Source organism: Streptopelia decaocto (genome assembly GCF_964273445.1).
Source record: "Streptopelia decaocto genome assembly, chromosome: 1".
Taxonomy (NCBI): Eukaryota; Metazoa; Chordata; class Aves; order Columbiformes; family Columbidae; genus Streptopelia; species Streptopelia decaocto.
Genome location: NC_138663.1, coordinates 188,705,977 through 188,725,828, shown reverse-complemented (window position 1 = coordinate 188,725,828; position 19,852 = coordinate 188,705,977). Strand labels below are relative to the sequence as shown.

Genomic DNA, 19,852 nt, shown 5'->3' with positions numbered 1-19,852 from the left:
GCTTTGAGCTGTCATAGGTCTAAATTAACAAGTAACTGACCAGAGGAACAAAGGAATATAGTTGATGGTCAGGTCTTGGACATGGCAATCTTCTCGTAATCTCAGCAAGATGTTTGGGGTTAATGCTCTTTTCTGCCAGTGTTTTTCCTGTGATCCTTCTTCAGGTGCTCAGTTTTACTCTTTTTTTCTTTAGATTATTACTTTCCTTCAGTGGACATTTATCCTCCATCTTTGTTCTCCTGTTCTTCACTCATTCTACTCTATTTGCCAAGTTAGCGTTTTTAACCTAGAGGTCAAGATTTCGATGTGAGACTGGGATCTCTTAAGTTGACTTGATTTACAGTGCAAGAATATACATTTAAAAAAATAAGTATTGCATGATGTAAAACTTGAATTTATACTGCAGTGAAGCCGCAGATGCAGAATGTTGAAATACTGCTCTGTCATTGGGATGTTTGTCTTCACAAAGATGATGTTTGTAGTAAAATCTGGCAGCTTTCAGTCAGTTGTGACTCTCTGGATTTTCTCTGCTGAACTTTTGTCCTGGTCTGTCTTCAATTTGACAGCTCCTGTATCTCACTCAAAGTTTTATTTCAATGGAATACCAGTAACTGTTCTCAGAAAGCTCTCTTATAGGTTTTATCTTTAATATCCCTATCAGGTTTCATAATATTGCTAATGATGGTGGTCTTGAAGTTCTGCTTTTCTGAAATGTGACTCCTACGTTTTTTTTGTTGTTCTGTTGTGCACTTTGTTCTTTCTCCACATTTTTGACATTCTGTGCAGATCCCATGGGACTTCGTCTCTGGTTTCTTTACTTTTGGTACTGTCTTGGAGTGATGTCACCCTTGGACATTAACTCCGCAGCCTTTTCTGTGCTGACTCCTCCTTGAATTAACTAGAATTCATTATCTCTTACGCCTGATCTGTCACCTCGAGTGACAGAATTTAAATGCAGTTCTCAACCCGTGTCCACCCTCCCCACAAGTCATCTGCTACCTCCTTGAACACTGAACATCATTACTGTTGTTTTTGTTGTTTAGGCAGTGATTGGTGAGTCGCTTGTACTTTTTCAGTTACTATAACAAGTTTCCTCATCTGCACACTTTCCACACAGTACCTGCCTTTCCTGGCAAACCCAACAGAGACTCTAGTATAACGTCTCCTCGTTTTATACGTTTATATGTTGGGTGGGTTATACAGCATAGGTCAAACTTGGTAAGAATTCTGAAGAGGGCATCTGTCCTCTCCTCTTCATTTTACCTTCTCATCCCCTGCTGCGTTCTGCTTCTGAACAGGATCAAATCTGCCTATTTTTTCCAGCCTTCAAAGTACTGGAATCTTTCTATGTGCAGCTGTTCCATGGCATGAGCCTTCATCATCTACTTGTATTTTTTTAATAAGCTTTTTGTGTGTGTCCATAAATGTCTGCAAAGCCACTTCATTATTTTCTTTTAAATTTCTCACAGTCTCCTCTCCAGTTGAAAGTTCTTAAATATTGTGCCTTTAGACACTCTGAAGAACATTGGAGGTGTCAATGCTGTCCCATCAGATTAAAGTATTGCCTCATTGTTCTCATGTACATCTCTGTCCATCTGATGTGTGTTTCTGGGTAGGGTACGAAGCTCTTTATTGAAGAAGCATCTTTTCCATTTCATGTTCATTCATTGCCTAGTGAGAGGAGATGCTGGTCTATGGCTTACACCTTTTAACTCTGGTAATAATGAGTGGTAGTGTATTGGAGAACAAGGAACTTCATGGATATGGCTACATGGATGTGGGCATAAATGTACTTTTTTTTGTTGCTGCAGATCTCCCAGTTATGTCGTACTTTCTATGCATTAATACTCAAAAGGGCTGGTTTGGATTTTTTTGGTCTGTTAAATTATGCCTTTTTGTTATTTCATTAAATATTCGTATAACTAAAGAAATAGCTTGCTGTGTAGTAGACTCCCCCCCACACACCTGGGTTCTCAGCAGCTTTGGAGCAAAACTGAAAATAACCTCTTTTGTCTTTAAATCTTCTTATTTTCTGATTCACAGAATTAAAAGAAATTATATTTGTCATCCAGAGTCAAAGCAATTCTTTTCATTCCAAGAGAGCAGAAGATCTAAAAAGAGATATTTTAAAACAGGCTTCAGATCTTGGAAAGGTATGTTTAGATAATATAGATTGCACCTTGTCATGTATGTTTTTACTGCATTTTACTAAAAATATCATTTTCTATTGTGCCTTTTTTGGATCTGTTTTATTCATTTTGTTAATTGCCTTCTATGGGTACTGTTTCAGTGGGTGTTTACTGATTGTATGCTGTGATCTATCACCAGATAATTTTAATTTGAACTATCTACCTTTTTGTATAATAATTGGCTTTTTTTGGACAGCATTTGATGTAAGGGTGATAACAAGAAAGACTTGTGCATTTGCTATTTTTATATGCTATTTTTATGAAGTGAAAAACAGAATAATCTAAGCACTACTCAGGATAATTTTTAGGTGAGTATTTTATATTAGTGGAGCAAATGAAGATTCGGTAATGTAGATTTTGTCAGAATTTCGTTGCACAACTGTAGCGTTGTGGCAGTAGAGCAGCAAAGTATGTGGATATTAAAATCCTAAGGCAGGATTCCCTATTTCCTACAGCAATAGCCTCTGTGGCCCAGGTGGGTGTCAGCCCCCCCGGTGCAGTTCGTTCCCTGGTCACCCCTCGTTCCTCTGCCACCCATCGCAGAACGAGCCCTTTGCCTCTCACCTGCCGCTGGGCGCTGCTGCTCTGGGAGCTGCGTGTCGCACACGTCTGCATTGGACTTGGCGCTCTAATACCAAATTTTACTCGTAAAGCTTTAGCTGAGAGAGGAGAGGTTTTTAAGAGACTTACATTGAAGGTTAAGTTTTCTTTGTGTTTAATAAAAAGAACAAAGTAAGAGGCAGACTTCCCCTGATGTGAAATAGCTTGTTGTGAGGTTATTAGACCTATTTTTCAATTCTAGGTTCTTTGTTGTGAAGGAAAAAGAAGTCTGATTTAAATTGTCATACGTATCTTGGCCTTGGAGTGTCTAAAATCAGCTTCCTGGGCGTTTTAGGCTTTATTTATCCAATCTTATCAAACTTGTTATAATTAAATCTGTGCTAAATACAATTTTTAATCCCTTAATGAAATCAGTCATGTGAACAGACTTTGTTCTGCGGACTTCTGCTCCTTCGTGGTCCTCTTTGGGATTTGGGCAAGTGTTCAGATACAGTGTGTGGAGAGGGGATTATGACTTCAGTTGTTAAAAGCATGGATTTTAGTTGAGTTCTGAAATGGATATTGCAAAACAGGAACGATGAAAAGATCAATAAATGGAAGTGTAAATAATTTCAGTGAGGCAGGAATCTAGGCATGTTTTATGAGAGAGAATTAACATTTTTTTTTTATAATCAGAGTTGTGCCTGTGACTCCTTCTGCCTTGAGCAAACTGAACTGGCAAACTGAAGTTTGCATTTTTCATCAAAAAGAATACAAGTGAAATTATTACTTTCAGGCAAATGAAGGTAAATCTGTGTATTTTAAAGGACAACTGCTGTACAGGGACAACGGATTGAATCAACTGAATGATCAGGTCCATTTGCCTGTTGTCACAGGATGAAATGATAGATATTTAGTCCATCAAGACTCATTAGTTATTATATTCCTGTTTTAAAATGGCAAGTGGAAGCCAGCTGTTAGATTTGTGTTATTGAATGAAACTAGAATATCTGCATTGCTTTAAAATTAAAGAATTCACATTCATATTTATGTTACATTGACCTTTATAAGTAATTTGTCCATTTGTTTTCTTTTACAGTGTACATAAAACATTTTTTCCTGCGAAACTAATCTATAATTCAAGTCGTCAGTAGATGTCACTATTGAGTTCATTGTTAAAAGCTTATTCCATAGCAATTTATTGAATATTAACCAAAACCTGTAAGTACAGTAACCAACAGCTAGAACACAGCAATGAAGAAAATTCCTTAAGATTCTGAGATTTCTGCGTTTAAGTAGCTGTGCAAACTAGACCTTCCTAAGAAACACCAGATAAGAAAAAGGAAGCTGTCACAGTGTGAAATGATAATATTTGGGGCTGTTCCCGTTCTAGCTTATTAAAACAATGAAAATCAGGATTATGTTTTGGGGTGTTATATTTAATATTACAAAACAGGTAAAATATGAGTTTTGAGAATTTTTTTTTTTTTTGCATGAAATACTGTTTTAGATGCAGTTAATTCTATTTAATTGCCTGGGATCATGACATTGTTTTGAACACAAAGGACTGTTTGTTTCTTTATGAAAACTGGTCTAGTAGAGTAAATGCCTTTTTTTTTTTTTCTTCTGAGGGTTCTTATATTGAACATGCTCAGCCAGTTGGTAATGCTCAAAAAACTTTTTCCTGAACAGTCTAAAGATTAAGTGGTGTCCTGTGTACATTAACCAGAGGAAATATAGCAAATTAGTAGTATTCATTGTAGAGTTTAAAAAAAACATAGAAGCGTTTTGGTTGGAAAAGACCCTTAAGATCGTAAAGTCCAATCATTAACCTAACACTGCCAAGTACACCACTAAACCATGTCCCTAAGAACCTCATTTATGTGTCTTTCAAACACCTTTGGGGATGGTGACTCTACCACTTCCTTGGGCAGCCTGTTCCAATGCCTGACAATCCTTCCCATGAGGAATGTAAGAATAAGATTTGTGAGTTTGAGGACTATTACTGTAGTGATTATTAACATCAGTTGAAAAGAAACAAGTACAGTCAAAAGTATGGAACTGTACATAGAAAACATCCATATCGTGTTGCTTTACTATGTACTTGCTTTAGTTAACTTCTTCATTCAATTTTCATAATATTATTTCTTTGTCAATCTCCCAATTTCCAGTTTGGCTGACGTGAAAATAGTTGACAAATATTAGGAGAAGCCTTTCTTGTTTATTTAAAACAATTTTGCAGAATCCTGTTTCCTGAAGCACAGCAGGAATAAAAATGATCAGAAACCCAGCTGCTCTGTGCCTCAGAAGTTCAGTCTCTTTGTTATATTACAGGATCAAGCTTACAGAAGGTTCTATTTTTCTGCTTCCAACAAACATTGATTTTAAGTCACTATCCTAGCTGCTGCACCTGTAAGGTTGAAAAGCCTCTTGGTGCCTGTCTCAGCTTTATTTTATTGTGTCATTAGAGTCATGGCCACAATATCATTTGCCAAAGTGCTGGCTGTTGTTGAGCGTGGTATATGTGCTTTAAAAATCTGTTATTTTTAATTGCCTAGGCTGTATTGGTGGCAGCATCACACTACTTCAATAATATGGAACATTTCTTTGTTAAAGTGATGGAGAGGGAAGAAAAAGTATAATTAGCTTGCTTGAATTTTGATGTATATATGTTAAGCCATCACCATATTCCTATCTGAAATGATCAGTCTCCAAATCGTTCCTGCTCATGTTTTGGCCATCTGTGAGACTCCTTTTCAGGGAATTTCTAGTCTGTATCTTTTTTTTTTTTTCTTAATTTGCCAGTGGGACATGTGTTCCTTTTCTGGTTGAATTAATGTTTTCTGAAGTTCTCCCTAGCTCTACTTCCACATCTGATTTCAGATGCTGGAGTGAAGCTACCTGAAGTTCTGTTGTCCAAAAGCCTCCTTAAATATTCCTCTGTTATTGTCTGAAACTATTCCCACAATGAATTCTGGCATCCATATTTCATCTGAAAGAGATTTTGAAATACTGTCAGGCTATGATTGAAACGATTTTTCTTGGTCCGTAGCAGTAGTTGCCTTATTTTATTCCTTGTTAGATATATTCCACAAATGAACAGATTACATTCCTTTTCCAGATCTACAACAAGCTGTACAGCTAAAATTTCTTGGAGAAGGTCTGAACTGTTCTGCATTTTACCCCTACTGTGAAGCTCACGTGCATGTTAATAATATTGTGGTTATAAAATCTAGTGCAAGGATTTCCCATTCACTGCAACAAAGCTGTTAAAACAGATCTGTATATTTAGAAAAGCTATTAATAGACTTAATTTGCTGGACACCTTTCGAAATCAATACCATAAATCCGTAATCCACAATCCATAATATTTCCGTTGCTTCAATTTCTAGATTTCTTGCTCAAATTGTAGCTTTTAATCTGAAAACCCCAGAGAAAACCCTTTCCCTCCTGTAGTGGTTTCCCATGACACAGAAGCTGCTTCCACCAGAGACTAATCAGATGGTTCATTTTTGGATCTTGCAGTTTTAACAAGGTTTAACTGATTATATATAAGCAAAGTGTTGGGCTACATTCTGTCCTGTCCCTCCATGTCTATGTCTGCAACATTTCTTCTTACAGCTAGGTTTTCCACAATATCAAGATCAACCCTATATTTTAAAATTAGAACAGTTATGTTTTATACATAATTTTAAATCATTCTATTTTCCAGTGTTACTAGATCTAGTGTCTTTTTTTTTTTTTTGGTAAAATGTTAACGTGCAGTCTGTTTTCTTCCTGGCAACAACTTTGTTCTCTTCTGCAAGGATTCGTTCATGTCAAATAAATCCTGCAGCCTCACGAAATGTGCCTATCACCTTAGTTCTTACAATGCTTATTCCTCAAGATGTAAGAGTTTATCTTGCCAGGCAGTGGACAGTCTTTTTGACTTGAGTTAACATGGCTCTTTGACATGTCTTCTCCATTAGCTTTCCATCGTTATTCCCTCTTTGTAGAACAAAGATCAGATGCCAGTCTATGCCGGAGCTGTTGGGGAAGATACTGTTGTGTCATCTGTGATATTAATCTTGTCTGCCATTGCTGGGCCTAGGCCTTGCTCGTCTGTGACTGATCAGCAGGACTCGTTCCACCACAAAATGCTGAATCTGTCACACAACAAGGAACAGAGTGTGTGAAGGTTTCTTGCTGAGGTTCAAAGTCCTGCAGTTCTCTGTGCTGAGGGCAGAGACACTGGTGGGGCACCTGGAGCGTCTGGTGCTCACTCTTTGTCAGAGAAGTCAAGTCTCTGCAGGGGGTACTTCATGGACTCAAGAAATCAGAGTAATTGGGGAACGTGGTACTGCAGTGAAAGGAAGAAGTTCCAGCCTCCTGAAACCACACAAATCCTTGTCCAAAAGTTTTGAGTATCGATAGTACCCAGTGTGTGTTGCTCTTGTGATGCTTTCTTCTGTCTGTATTGCTTGAGTCAGATGATAGTAACAGCAACTGTTAAAAGCCCTGGATCATCTCTGGTTTATTAATTGAAAATTCTGGAAAGATGATTTCTTTGTCCTTTTCTTTGTCCCCCCCCTTCCCCCGCTTCAGACAATATTTTGTATTTGGAGAATGAACACCTAAATACTGCCATACTAATTGAATTTTCTCCTAAACTTGCATACTTGTATATTGCATAATTTGGATTTCTTGTTTAAAAGACAGAAATAAAATCAATGGATTAATTGGGTATTTCAGACTTGCTCTCATATTCAGATGCCTTTATAAAGTTTAGATGGACCTTCATTTTATCCAGCCTTTCTTCTCTCCCCCTTGGCTTTTGTTTTTCCCGACTTCTATTTGTAACATAATCCCAAACTTTCATATTTATACTTATCTTCCAAATCTGTCCATAAAACTTCACTAATGTGGGTAGAGTTTGCAGTATAAAAACCTTGTCTTTAATAAGTGCATGCACGTAAGTGTTCAGTGTATGAAGTTTGTATTTCCCCTTCCTTATTCATATTAACGTCTGCATTTGTTTATTTTCTGATGTATCACTTATTCTGCTTACATACATTGTCTGATATCAGTATATTCTTGGTCATTTTCTGTCCTGTTGAATCCATGGTTGTCTTCATAATGCTTAGTTTCTTTTAGGATTTGAGTTTTAAAATGCAACTGCTTGTTTTGGGGCCTCAGTATTTGCGTGCTCACTTCTGAAATGCTTCTAAACTCTGATCTGTTGAAGGGTGAGATGCCTCTAAGTTCTGAAAAATCAAACATTTGGAAAGTTTTTCAGGAAAAGTGTACAAAATTACTATCTAGTTTTGAAAATGTTATTTCAGAGTTGTCTTGAGTCTCTTCAAAGTCATCTTGCAGGACTTTGCAGATTTGACTGACTTGTGTTTTACCTTTGTTTTCCTCCATCTCTTCTATTGTCTTTTGATTTTAATTGTTTGATCTATGACTTTCTGATATGCCCTTGCTTCTCATTCTGCAAACGTACTAGGATCCTTTTGGCAATTACTAGGCTGTATTATCAGCAAAATCAATACGTAGCCCATTAACTTTTGAAACTGTAAAAGGTACCTGCACTGTAAGGCTAGAAGGTGAATATGATCATTTTCCCACCATAGATATTCAGTAGATTTGAAGGAATTGGTAGAAGTTGGACAATTCTGCACTAATGAGATCTAGGGGAGGAAAAAAGAAAATTAAAGGCAGAATAAATTGGTGAGAACTTTTATAATGATTAAGTTTCTTCCTCCAAAGGTACATGTTTTAATTAGCAAGTTCAAAGTCTTAGTTTTCAAAATTCAGGCTGCTGCTCAAACTAAATATGGGACTGACATTAAATCCATGTATTTTATTAAATCGTGGTTAACTGAAAGTATACTTTCGGATGTGCCATAATGATTATTTGGACTGCTTGTACATTGGCAAGTAGCGTGGTGCCATAGGAGGAAACACGTAGAGCAGTGCAGTTGTCATAGAGAAGCTTGCACTGGTATTACACAAGGGTTTAAAAGGTTTTACTTTGGACTAGTTCTGATTTGGTTTTATGAACTGGAGGTCTGTTACCTGTTGCAGCACATCCTTTGGTTTGGTTCTGTCCCAAAAGAATACAGTTTGTGCACTCTACGATGCAAGATAATGTGGTGGGTAGGAAATAATGCACAAAAATGGACTAACTTAGAATAAATATATGAGGCAGTGTTAGGAAGCAGTAGGAGCTATTTTTGGTCAAGATCTAAATCTTGCAATTAGGTTTGAAGTTTATTTGGTAAGTCTTTTTTCTACGTGTTAAGATTTATGATAATAATTTTTAAATAGGTCAACACCTCTGAATGTTGTTCACATCTCATTGATTACAAGAATTACATTGATTGCAAGATTACATTGATTTCAGTTTGTGAAGTCAGGAGTTCACAACTCTCAGTAAGCACCAATCGACACCAATTGAAGACCCTAAACTTGATTTTGATCTTTGAAACAGGTAGCCTAATCTAGAGTAAAACAGATGAAATTAGAAGTATTTTATGCTTTTTGCGTAATGGGGGGAAAGGGGGTGTTATTTGTTTGTTTCATTTGTTGACGAACCTATAATTTGAACTTTTTTTTTTTTTTTAGTTTAGTAGTTTCTTGAGTCTTCTCATGTCCTGGTCATCTGAATTATGATTTGCTCATGTTTTAATCAACACAATTGGAGGCAATTTTGTCGATGTCAATGCATTTTCTGCTCCTGATAATGGAAAACATAGGCACATTTGTAAATTCCTGGTATGACTCTTTTTCATTTTGCTGCAGGACATTTATTTGTACCAGTAGCTGAGGAAGATCTTGTGGTGTCACATCAACATAATGCAAACCAAATTAACACTGATTTCTACAGACCACAAGTGAATTATTTCTAGATCACAAAAACCTGACTGGACTTTTTACTGGTTTCCTAATTGTGGGATCTCTGGGCAGCATATTAGCAATGGGCAATATGGTAATGTGCAATATGCATGCTGACATTTACTCCCACTATTGTTAAAGAACAGCCCAATAAAAAAAAAAAAAAAACCAAACAAAAAAACCCCAGTGGGTACCAGCATCTCTCCTACATGAAAAAGTTACATCAATGATAATTATAGGGTTTTGAGACAGAAATATATTGTAGTAGAAAGCTTTCTTTTGGATGATGAAATGGTTTATTGCATAAGGATTAATATCCCAGCTAACTGCCTAAAAACTCCCATCTGATACAAATACTTACTGCAGCTGTTTTCCCAGGCAATGAGTTGTTGGATCGAGCATGTGAGCACTCAGGGGTCAGTGCTTTGGTTGTGCATTCAAGTAGTTTTTCTGGCAGCTGTGTTCTGAGGATTTCACTATAATGTACAGTAGTAAAAAAGGAATACAATTACTTCCCCTTCAATAAAACCCTTTTTTTTTTTGCCTCTTACTTGAAGTTATAGTCAGGAACGTTTCAAATCACTTCCTGAAGTTGCAGTTGTTACCTCCATGTGATTGGGCAAATGCTTCCGTATTTTCTTTAACATAAGATTGTTTGACGACAGACTTAAGCACAGCATCTTGCTCTGGATTTATGAAAGCGGGGTACTGCTGTGGCCTTTCCCTGAACCCTTTGAAATTGCACATAATATATTAAGAAAACTCAGTTCGTTTTTAATATTATAAGCAGGCATCTGAGACTAGAACAGAAGCAGAGACTCTCCCTAACAGAAATTAGTAGATTATTACTTCAGGCTTCCTGAGGAGCAAGAGACTCCAAAAAGTCTGTTTATTGGATATTATGCTTCATTTGCAATGCATTTTTTGTTGTTGTTTTTTAAACAGCTTAAAGGAGAAATAGAGCAAAGGTTTTAAAGGTCATAACCATCTTGGAGAAGCTCCCAAATAACAGACTTATTAAACAGGAGCATAGTACTTTTGTTACAATTGTATTGTAAAATAGTGTTTTAAGTCATTCATGGGTTTCATTTGAAGGGGTATATTGAAATAATGTTTTGCCCTGGATTCTTGGATTATGCTCTGATAAACATTGATACGTCTTTCTTTAAGCCATTAAAATATTTTAATATTTAAAAATATTTGAACGTGTATTGTAGTTTTCGTTGTTTTAGAGAATTGTTAGAATATGGAGGAAAGGTAGTGTACAGTGTAGTATTTGGCAGTGGCAGTTCCTAGCAAATGGTTTGACCCGCTGTGTTTAGAGGTGGGAGATTTGCTCTTTCCGTCATGTATAAATCCTTCAAGGTGTCTACGGAAGTGGCACGTTTTGGAAAATAAAGCTGTAGGGAGACTTCAGTGTGTATTCCACAACCCTCCTTTGTCAAAGCCGTCAGAACAGATGACTGGCAGAGCTTGGCTTAGTTAACCTCCCAACAGGAGGGCTAAAAGGAGGATACATATGCTAGCTCTGAATGTGTTTTGGGGATTAATTTCTGAAAATAAGAGAGTGGGAAAAATGTTGTAAAGTGTTTGTAGAGCATGTAGAGCAACAGCTAGGAAAGCATTTCTGATTCTGGAACTGTGCAATTCAACCACAGTGTCTATTATTATTATTAACTACTTGTATCTCTGTCCAGTTCCTATTGTACCTGAAATATGTGGTCATATACGAATACTGGTATATAACTGCAGGGTTTGTATGCTTGTAAAAACAATTATTCTTGTAAAGACAGAGGTTTTGTCCTTTTATCTTCCTGTCTGCAATCCTGTAAGCAAACATTTTTACTGCTATGCTTTACCATGAAGTGGTTACGTTTTAGTGAAATACCAGATGTTGAGCATACTGTTACTAAGATTTGCCACTTCCACAAAAAACCTCTGGACTTCTTTGGTTTTGCAATAAATTGAAAATAATAAGAAACATATTTGATAGATTGGCTTGAACTAGAACTATAAATCAGAACCTCTGATATTTTAGATGCAGGTGAATATCCTGTTCCATATCAGTTTTGGCGTTGTTTCTTTTCAATTTGGAACGTTCATAATAGCATAAATATTTTTAAAACAGTAGATCATAGTTTTTTTATAGAGTTGATGCACTCCTGAGAGACACATTCTTTAGAGTGGTAGAGAAGTTTTCTTTAGTGGATGAAGTTTGGATGTTTTATGTATTACTAGGTGCTATGCTTAACTGCCCTTAAAAAGGATTTAAAGTAAACTTGACAGAGTCAGGAAGCAGTGTGAACTTTCGTCTTATAGCCTTTCTTAAAGGAGAAATTATTTTTGTGTTTAAAGGAGAATCTTGTGTTAATGGAATTGGCCCATATTCATGAGCAGCATTCATTAAACAAAAATGTTTGGCATATGCATGGTGTAAGTGGAAAGGACTTAGGCCCTGGAGAGGTCAAGATGGTTTGTATTAGGAGCTGCTGAAGCCACCACCCTGACCAAGGGGAGGCTGCTGAAGCTCCATGTCCCCAGGTGCAGCCAGGGGTGAGGCTGAGCATGTGTTCCCAACAGGCACGTATGCAGCACAAAACATGTTCACGTATTGTGTGTATAGATATATGTGATCTTCCATGTAGATCAACATGGGCAAAAACCACAGCACTCGCACCAGTACAAACTGTATCAGCCACGTTTTGCTGCTCTGACTGATCAGGATGAAAGTCTGGTTGTGGAATATGTGTTCATAAATATACGTACCTATAATATGGATGTTCCAGTAGCTGGTCTGTGACACTCAGCCTATGCAGTCACTGGCCCTTGTGGTCTCTGCAGTTGCCAGCACGTTGAGCTTGCTGTGCAGCTCGTGGCTCCCTGCCAGTTGCTGGTGCTCAGCCCTGCTCCTGCACACACGTGCTCACTATGAAACCTGCCAGTATCTTTAGACACTCAGTGTATCCAGTGGCTGACCCCCAGGCCCCCTCATCTCCCTGTTGCCTCAGGCATAGACACACACATGCAAATGGGTCTTTCCAGTACTGGTGCAGATTTATACCCTACCAGTAGCTGATCCTTGCACCTCAGAGGTTCTGCTGTAGCTGGGACCTCCCGGTTCCTCTGGTAACCAACTGTCAGTCCCCTGGGTCTCTCCAGTGTCTGCCCATACTTGGGGCTGCTCTGATACCTGGCTCCCAAGCCTCTTCTGCTCTTTGTCCAGCTTGATGCTCATGAGCAATTTACACACGTTGACACCCCCACACACAATGTGCATCCACCCCGCTCTCCCCAGTTTCTGTCAGTACGGACGTGCACCCTATGACTCGTGGTCCCTCTCAAACCTCCAAATACACACAGACACATGGATCTTCCTGCCCTGGAGTTGGAAATGGAATCTAAGGACAAGACAGGACAGACTGCAGTGGTCAGTGCAGGGCATGGCCAGACAAGCATCTTGACCAGCAATCTGTTTCAAGTAACAAGCCTTTTTTTTTTTCTCTGTATTTATCAATGGTTGGTCCTCCTCAAACCACTCAGATCCCTCTTTTCCTGGCCTTTCATCTTCCTCTAAGCATCTCATAATAAGTTTTGTGCTGTCTCAAAATTCTCTTCCCCTGGATCCCATAATGAATCCCATGCCCCTGTAGACAGTAACCCCTGTCGACAGTAACCCCTGTCAGGTGAGCAGGGACCCTCTCCTTTCCCTTTAGCTGGGGGTGTCACAGCTGGACAGGCTGATGTGGAGGTACCAAGCTGGCAGAGCTGGGTCAGGGTGTTCCGTATTCTCCAATGGCATTATTGGCGTTCCTCCTATTACTCTTTCTCTGTGCTGCTTTGTGGTTATGGAAATGAGCCTTTAACCACCTAACCGCAACAGTTTGTGGAATCATTTACCTGCTGGTAAAGTCATTTGTGTTGAAGTGCATTAACACCACCAGTGCTTTATTGGGTTAATTGTTGTAATGGGCTGAACTTGGATGATGGGGAAGTTTAGATAAACTGTTTGGAAGGGTAGGTTTTTCTGGCAAGAAGATTTTTACAATTACCTAACCCAGAGGATTTAAACATTTGTCAGGTGGTTGAGACCCTAATGATGCTGCAATAGAGAACTGTACTTGTGAAAGGAATAGGTAGTTAATCAATGGAGTAAGATACTGGCTATATACTATGGGATATATATCTCTCTTCCACGTTTTACATGTATGAACTAGTGAGTAAATAATGCAGTTTGATTTATCAGAGGGCCATGTTTAAAGGGTGTTTGCTTGGGAACTTCCCCAGAATGAAAGCTTGTCTACTAAACACCTGGATCTGGCACACCATTGAGGTTTCAAGTAAGAAAACAGCAAAGAAATTTATAGAAAGATTTTGCTTTGTAGGAACCTTCTTTGATTTTTCAGTAAGAAAAAATGTTAACTCCTCATTTGGATTTGTGCATAAACTGATGGGTTTTTGTCATGATGTTGGTGTGACGGTTCAAAGCTTAACTCAGCAAAGGGTGTTGGAACTCTCATGTAAGTGCTGTGTGACGTGATTGTCAATGGAAGCCTTTGTAGAATACCCTACACTATCTGTAAGTCTTTCTTTACAGTGTGGGATTTTATGATGCAGTAAAGTAATTAATGATATATTACTTAATTGATTACATAGAACCTATACAAAACATTTCACTTGAAGTGCATTAGTTTTATATCTATTGGAGAATGAAGAAATCATTAGTTAGAACAAGCACTTTTCCTATACTGCAGATCGCCTTGTTTTGTACCATCATAAGTCATCTGTTCCGTAGGGCTATTTGCCAGTAGAAAACAATGAAGAGCTAAGTAGTCATTCCAGAGTATTTTTTTTTTTAAGATTAATTGGCATTTAGGAAGGAAAGTGCATATAATTCAAGTTTAATGGAAATATTTTTATTTTTCTTAAAGGAATTACCTACGGTTCTGCTTACTCATCAAATGGACGGGCATAAAGGTGCATGGACAATATTACCATTAATGAGACAGTAAGTGTAATGAACACCAGTTATTTTCAGATTTTTTTGCAGCAAAGCATATAGATGATAATTACTCGGGCCTCTTTTTCAGAGGCAGAAGTTTTTGAATGAGTTGCAACCTTATCTCTTCACTTTCTTACTATTCTTATTTTAGTTTTCCAAAGCAATTTTCTGTGAAATTTCATTAAATCAGAGAAAGCTATTTTAAATAAAAAAGCAAGAATAGTATGATGTAACTGAGCAACTACCTTCAAAATGTTGTGGGTTCTAAAATTACTAAGGAAGTAAACAAGTCAAAAGAAGTACCATTTTAAAATGTGTATTTTTGTATTTGGTCCCCACTTCTCACAGGGTAAGTTGTGAGGTATTTCAGAACTTTTGACCATTCAGATTACTTGGCTGAATTAAGTGGATAAATTGTTTGGGTTTTTTTTAAATAGATCATAATACCTGTTTGAGGTTTCTATCTTTTACTTCTTGTACTGTTTCTAGGAGGTGTATGCCTCTATAGTGAAAAAAATATACGTTTCAATATCTTTTTAGAAGCTCTGATGGCCAGTTTTCATCTTAGTATGGTCAGAGAAGACAGGTAATCTCAAATATCTTTTCTTCTTGGCTTATGCAGGCAGCTCCAAGGAAGACAGGCTGCATTTACATGGCAGTATGTCGCAAACTGTTAGGAAGCAGCGATTCCTCTTTCAGAAAGTCCCAAAACTCCATAGTACTGAAGACTATCCTTTGCCTAAAATTTGCATTTGAAACTCATGCCAGAGGCTTTGCAGCCGCTTGAGGTTTAATTTAGTTAATGTAATTTATTAGAGTTCCTTAAAAGGATATTTTTTGTTTTGGCTTGAGGTTTTTGCATCAGACCGGTTACAGGACAGGATGCTTTTCTTCTGCTTTCCATTGCTTTCTCCATGAGTAGAAACATGAAAAGAGCGCTTGTATAGTAGCTATCTTTGGCACACATGTAAACTGAAAAGAAGCAAAAGGAAAATTAAAGTAAATTGAAAATCTGGAAGATGATGTTGCAACTATCAATCATCTTTGTTTTTCCTTCTTAGCTCCTGTCTCAATGACCTAGTGAATGACCTCTTCTGAATTGTTTATATCTTGGTGACAGGGTTTACAGATACAGCTCTTACGAGACAGCAAAACCCAGAAGCAAAAATAGAAATGCTAGTTTGTGTGATAAAGCAGAAGAAAATTCTTCAGAAATCAGGAGAGGAATCTTTAAGTAGAGGATTTCCATCTCAAAGAGAATTCTGAAATAGGAAGGTCATTGTGTCTACTATTTCCCTTACCACTTCTGTCAGAATGAAGACATGGAGTAGTTTAGAAGTATGTAGGTGTTGAGAGGCTTGTGCTTTTTAGTTTTTTCAATGGACAGAAGAGGAGGAAGGGAGGTTAAGGGAACAGCCCATTCTGCAGCAGCTGATGATGCTAAGAATTGTGATACAAGATGCATTCTTGTCTGAAAACTGCTTTCAGAAGAATGGCTTCCCTCACTCCTGTGGTTGTCAGCATTTTTCAGTAGGCCTCTAAACAGTTATGACAATTCTTAATTTTCAGTTCTTGGGCACAGTTTAACTTGGACAAAATACTTCAGTTGCAAAGATGTGATCATAAGACATCAGTGGAGGTCATACAACACAGTACCCCTACTGTGTCCAGAAGGCCCACTGCATTTCTTCTCAGAAACCACATTCATTAAGCAGAGAAGAAATCCCTTTTTATATTATTATCCTGAAACTGGATTTTACCTGGATATCTCCAATGGCTCCTTATAAACTGAACTCCAAATTTCTGTGCTATGAGATCTACATAAGACTCTCTTCAAGCCTCAAAACTTAGCCTTGGAAATAATTCTTTTTGTCCATCAATAGCTAGATGAACAGATCATTCTTTTTGTGAACTTGTAGGTGCTATATTCACAGGACACGGTAATTCTTTTAGTGTGGATCGTTCTAGTGTTTTTCTCCTTGCCCTTCACCCACCTCTTTTCATGTAAATCCACATATTTCTCCTGAAGTTCTAGCTCGGCACTAAAGTGTGAGAGAAAAGCCTTCAGTCTTCACAGGGTGTTGAATACAATAAATATTAAAAAATATAAGGGTATCTGATACCCTTTATTTGTTTGGCAAGTTTTAGAAGAAACAGCTGAGACGTGTCTTTCCCAGCTGTTTGTATCCCATTCACTTGCCTGAATGGCAAAGAGTTGCCCAGATTTCAGCATTGTGTAGGCAACATATATGCTTTTATGAAGGAAAGGAATGGATTGTCTGGCAAGTATAGTTTAGCAGAGAGAGTATCATAAGCAGAAGGCAGTGAATAATCAAATACCATTGCAAGACATGGAGGAAAGGAAGCGTTATAAGAAGAGAGCTTGTACCAGATGGAAAAAAAGACTGAACTAGTTTAGCACCTGTCAGCCATCTGATACTTCTAGTCTGTAATCTGAAGACCTGCAGATACAGATATCACATTTTCCAGCATAAGTATTTCTCAGATATTGGGTTTGTGTTTTTGCAGGGTTTTTTTTTGTTTGTTTTTTAGTTTGGAGGTTTTTTGGTAAATATTGTTCCCTAAAACATAAATGATCCTATTACCCTTTTTCACTTATTTTTGCTGACTTAACATTTCTGCTTTTCATTTTCATTGCTGATTTTATCAATAGACAATGCAATGTGATGTTTATAGGTACTAATTTCCTTCTCCCTCTCCTCAGATGATTTCTTTAATTAAATCAACATAAAAGCTATTCAAAGGAAACTGGACAAGTAAAGATTAGCTTCTTTTTTTTTTTTTTTTTTTTTATTAGGCTGTCATGAATTCATAAGTGTTTGTTTTGTTAAGTAGTGGAAGAATTAATCTGGGAGGAATAGAGAAATAAGGAATAAGAATTTTCTGAAGGAGTCAGGAAACCTGCATTGAGATGAGCGTTAGCTTTGAGGAAGGTATGGGAGTCCTTTCAGCCTCTATGGTTTCACTGTACTGAAAAAGCTAATTAAGGTTTTAGGTTGCAGACAATGATTATGATTAGTGTCAAACAGCTGTGAGAAAATCTGTGTCATTCAGCATTTTCATGAGTGTTACAAATGTGTCAGGTGCCAAACAATGGGGCTCCTTGGAAGAAAGTTAAGGTACAGAGGGGAAGGTACCTTAAACTACTGTCTGTAAACTTCTGAATTCATATGTGGTCATACCTGTAGTACTTATACATTTCCTGAGTGGACATTCTTTATTTATCTCTGTTCTGTTCTTTCTGGAATAACTTATGAGTACAATATTAATAGACAACAGCAGATGCAATATCTTTATGCATTCACTGTAGTCCTTTGATGTATAATTCTAAGTTAGCAGCAAAAGCTTCTGTTTCTGTGTAAATGAGTAACTGATTGCAAAGTACTTTTATTTGGGGGATATGGTTTGAATTACTCATTCTGTTCATAGGCCAGTTTATTAATAAAATGTTAATTTCTTTTGTTAGCTTTTCTGTTACCTATGGTAGGAACTCCTCATGGATTTTCTTCTGTGAAGAAGATACAAGAATACAAGTAGTAAAGCTGCTAGAAACACTTGGAAGATTTGACGCATCTAAGGTAAAATAAAAATGTAGATGTTTAACTTTCTTTTGAATGTCCTTGAATAGGTTTTTAGGTGAAATATGGAATCATTTAAAGCCCAAAATTATAAATACAGAACTTTAAAATTCCACTGTTTCTGTGGTCCAGAATTTAATTTTGTAACCCTGGCTGGATGGCTCATAGATCCAAACATTGGAAAAGATATATCCAAACAGCTTAAAATAGGGATAGATTTCTGTTGCTGGGGCTGAAAGTGAGCAAGATATTTAACATGAAGCAGTATGAGAGCCTGTCGGGCTGTTGAGGAACTGTTAAAATTCAGCGGAGAAAAAATTCCTTGTGTGGATGGCCTAAAGTGATGTAGCATCAATAAAAAGATGAATATAGTCTGGTGTGTGGTCCAGTCTCCCTGTTTTCCTGTCTGTAATCAGTTCTGATTTTCATCAGACAAAATGATTGATGTTTGTTTGACTGTCTCTGAACTAATACAGTAGAGTATTTTATTTGCATTCTGTTTCTGAACTGTCTTGGCGATAAGACAGTTTTCTTTACGTGCTGGAAAAGAAACAACACCACAAGACTTGCAAAGCAAAAGGAAAATGTAGTCACCAAGGAACAAAGGAAATTTAGCAATGCAACTGACCTGGAAACTGTTTATGTTTAGAATTCTGAGTGTTCAGAAAAAAAAATCAGGTCCTTTGCCTGGAATAAAAGAAGCCAAAATCTCCTGTTCAAATACATTTTGCCTCTTTATTGTTACCTTGATGGGGTATTGAACTCTGCTTCAGTTTTCACTTCAGTATATTTACTTCTTTTGCAGGCACATGGCCCTGTTGTTTCACGCCATTCTTTTCTAAAATGGTGATAATAATAATTCAGAGATCTTATATTTTTAAACACTCTGTCTTCAAAATGGCTCAATGAATATATTTAGCCCTTTGGAATATCCATTTATTTCTGTTTCAGAAACGCCTTCTCCTAATTGATCTTCTCAGCATAAAACCAAGAATTTTTGTTCTAGAGGCTGCCCTTATGCCAGTTTTAATCTCTCCTTTGCATTACATATAAATTGTATTACAATAACAACTTTAAGTTCCAACCTGCATTAAAAGGAAAATTAGTTAGTTTAGCAGTCCGTAACTGATTCCCTGTATACAGTAGTAGTCCATCAGTCACAAAATTTAAGATGAGTTAGACCAGAACGAGCTCATTCATTATTAATTTTAACGTATCAGCAGTCTGCATAACAAAAAACTGGTATACATAAATCGCAATAAAAGGTCTACACAGGGCATATTAATAGTTGATTAATCTGCAGCTTTTCAATCTGGATATGTAGAGATTAGTAACAGAACTGTTGAGTCTGATATGAGTGTAATATTGAGTGAAAACAGATGTGTGAAAGCATCATAAGAGACTGTGGAGAAATGTTAAGAGAATGACGTGCACTGGTAACCAAAGACATTACTGACTGCAGGAAAACTAAAAAACAGTGAGGAATTTGTATAAAGAGGATTTATATAAAGACCTCAAGGCAAGCACTCAGGTGGTGAATGAAGTCTGAACATCAGGTTACACTTTTGTACTGTGAGGGTGACCAAGCACTGGCACAGGTTGTCCAAAGGGGTTTTGGACTCTCTATCCTTGGAGGTAACTCACAAATT

At 37.3% G+C, this 19,852-nt stretch overlaps 1 protein-coding gene across 3 annotated transcripts in view; it reads left to right on the top strand.

Moving 5' to 3' along the window:
• Positions 1-19,852, top strand: part of B3GLCT (beta 3-glucosyltransferase) — a 66,879-nt gene that overhangs the window by 16,442 nt on the left and 30,585 nt on the right. For all 3 annotated transcript variants that reach the window (XM_082043030.1, XM_082043029.1, XM_082043028.1), the window contains exons 4-6: positions 2,044-2,153; positions 14,534-14,610; positions 18,092-18,203. In XM_082043030.1, coding sequence (XP_081899156.1) covers positions 2,044-2,153; positions 14,534-14,610; positions 18,092-18,203 — 299 coding nt within the window. The remainder of the gene's footprint in view (positions 1-2,043; positions 2,154-14,533; positions 14,611-18,091; positions 18,204-19,852) is intronic.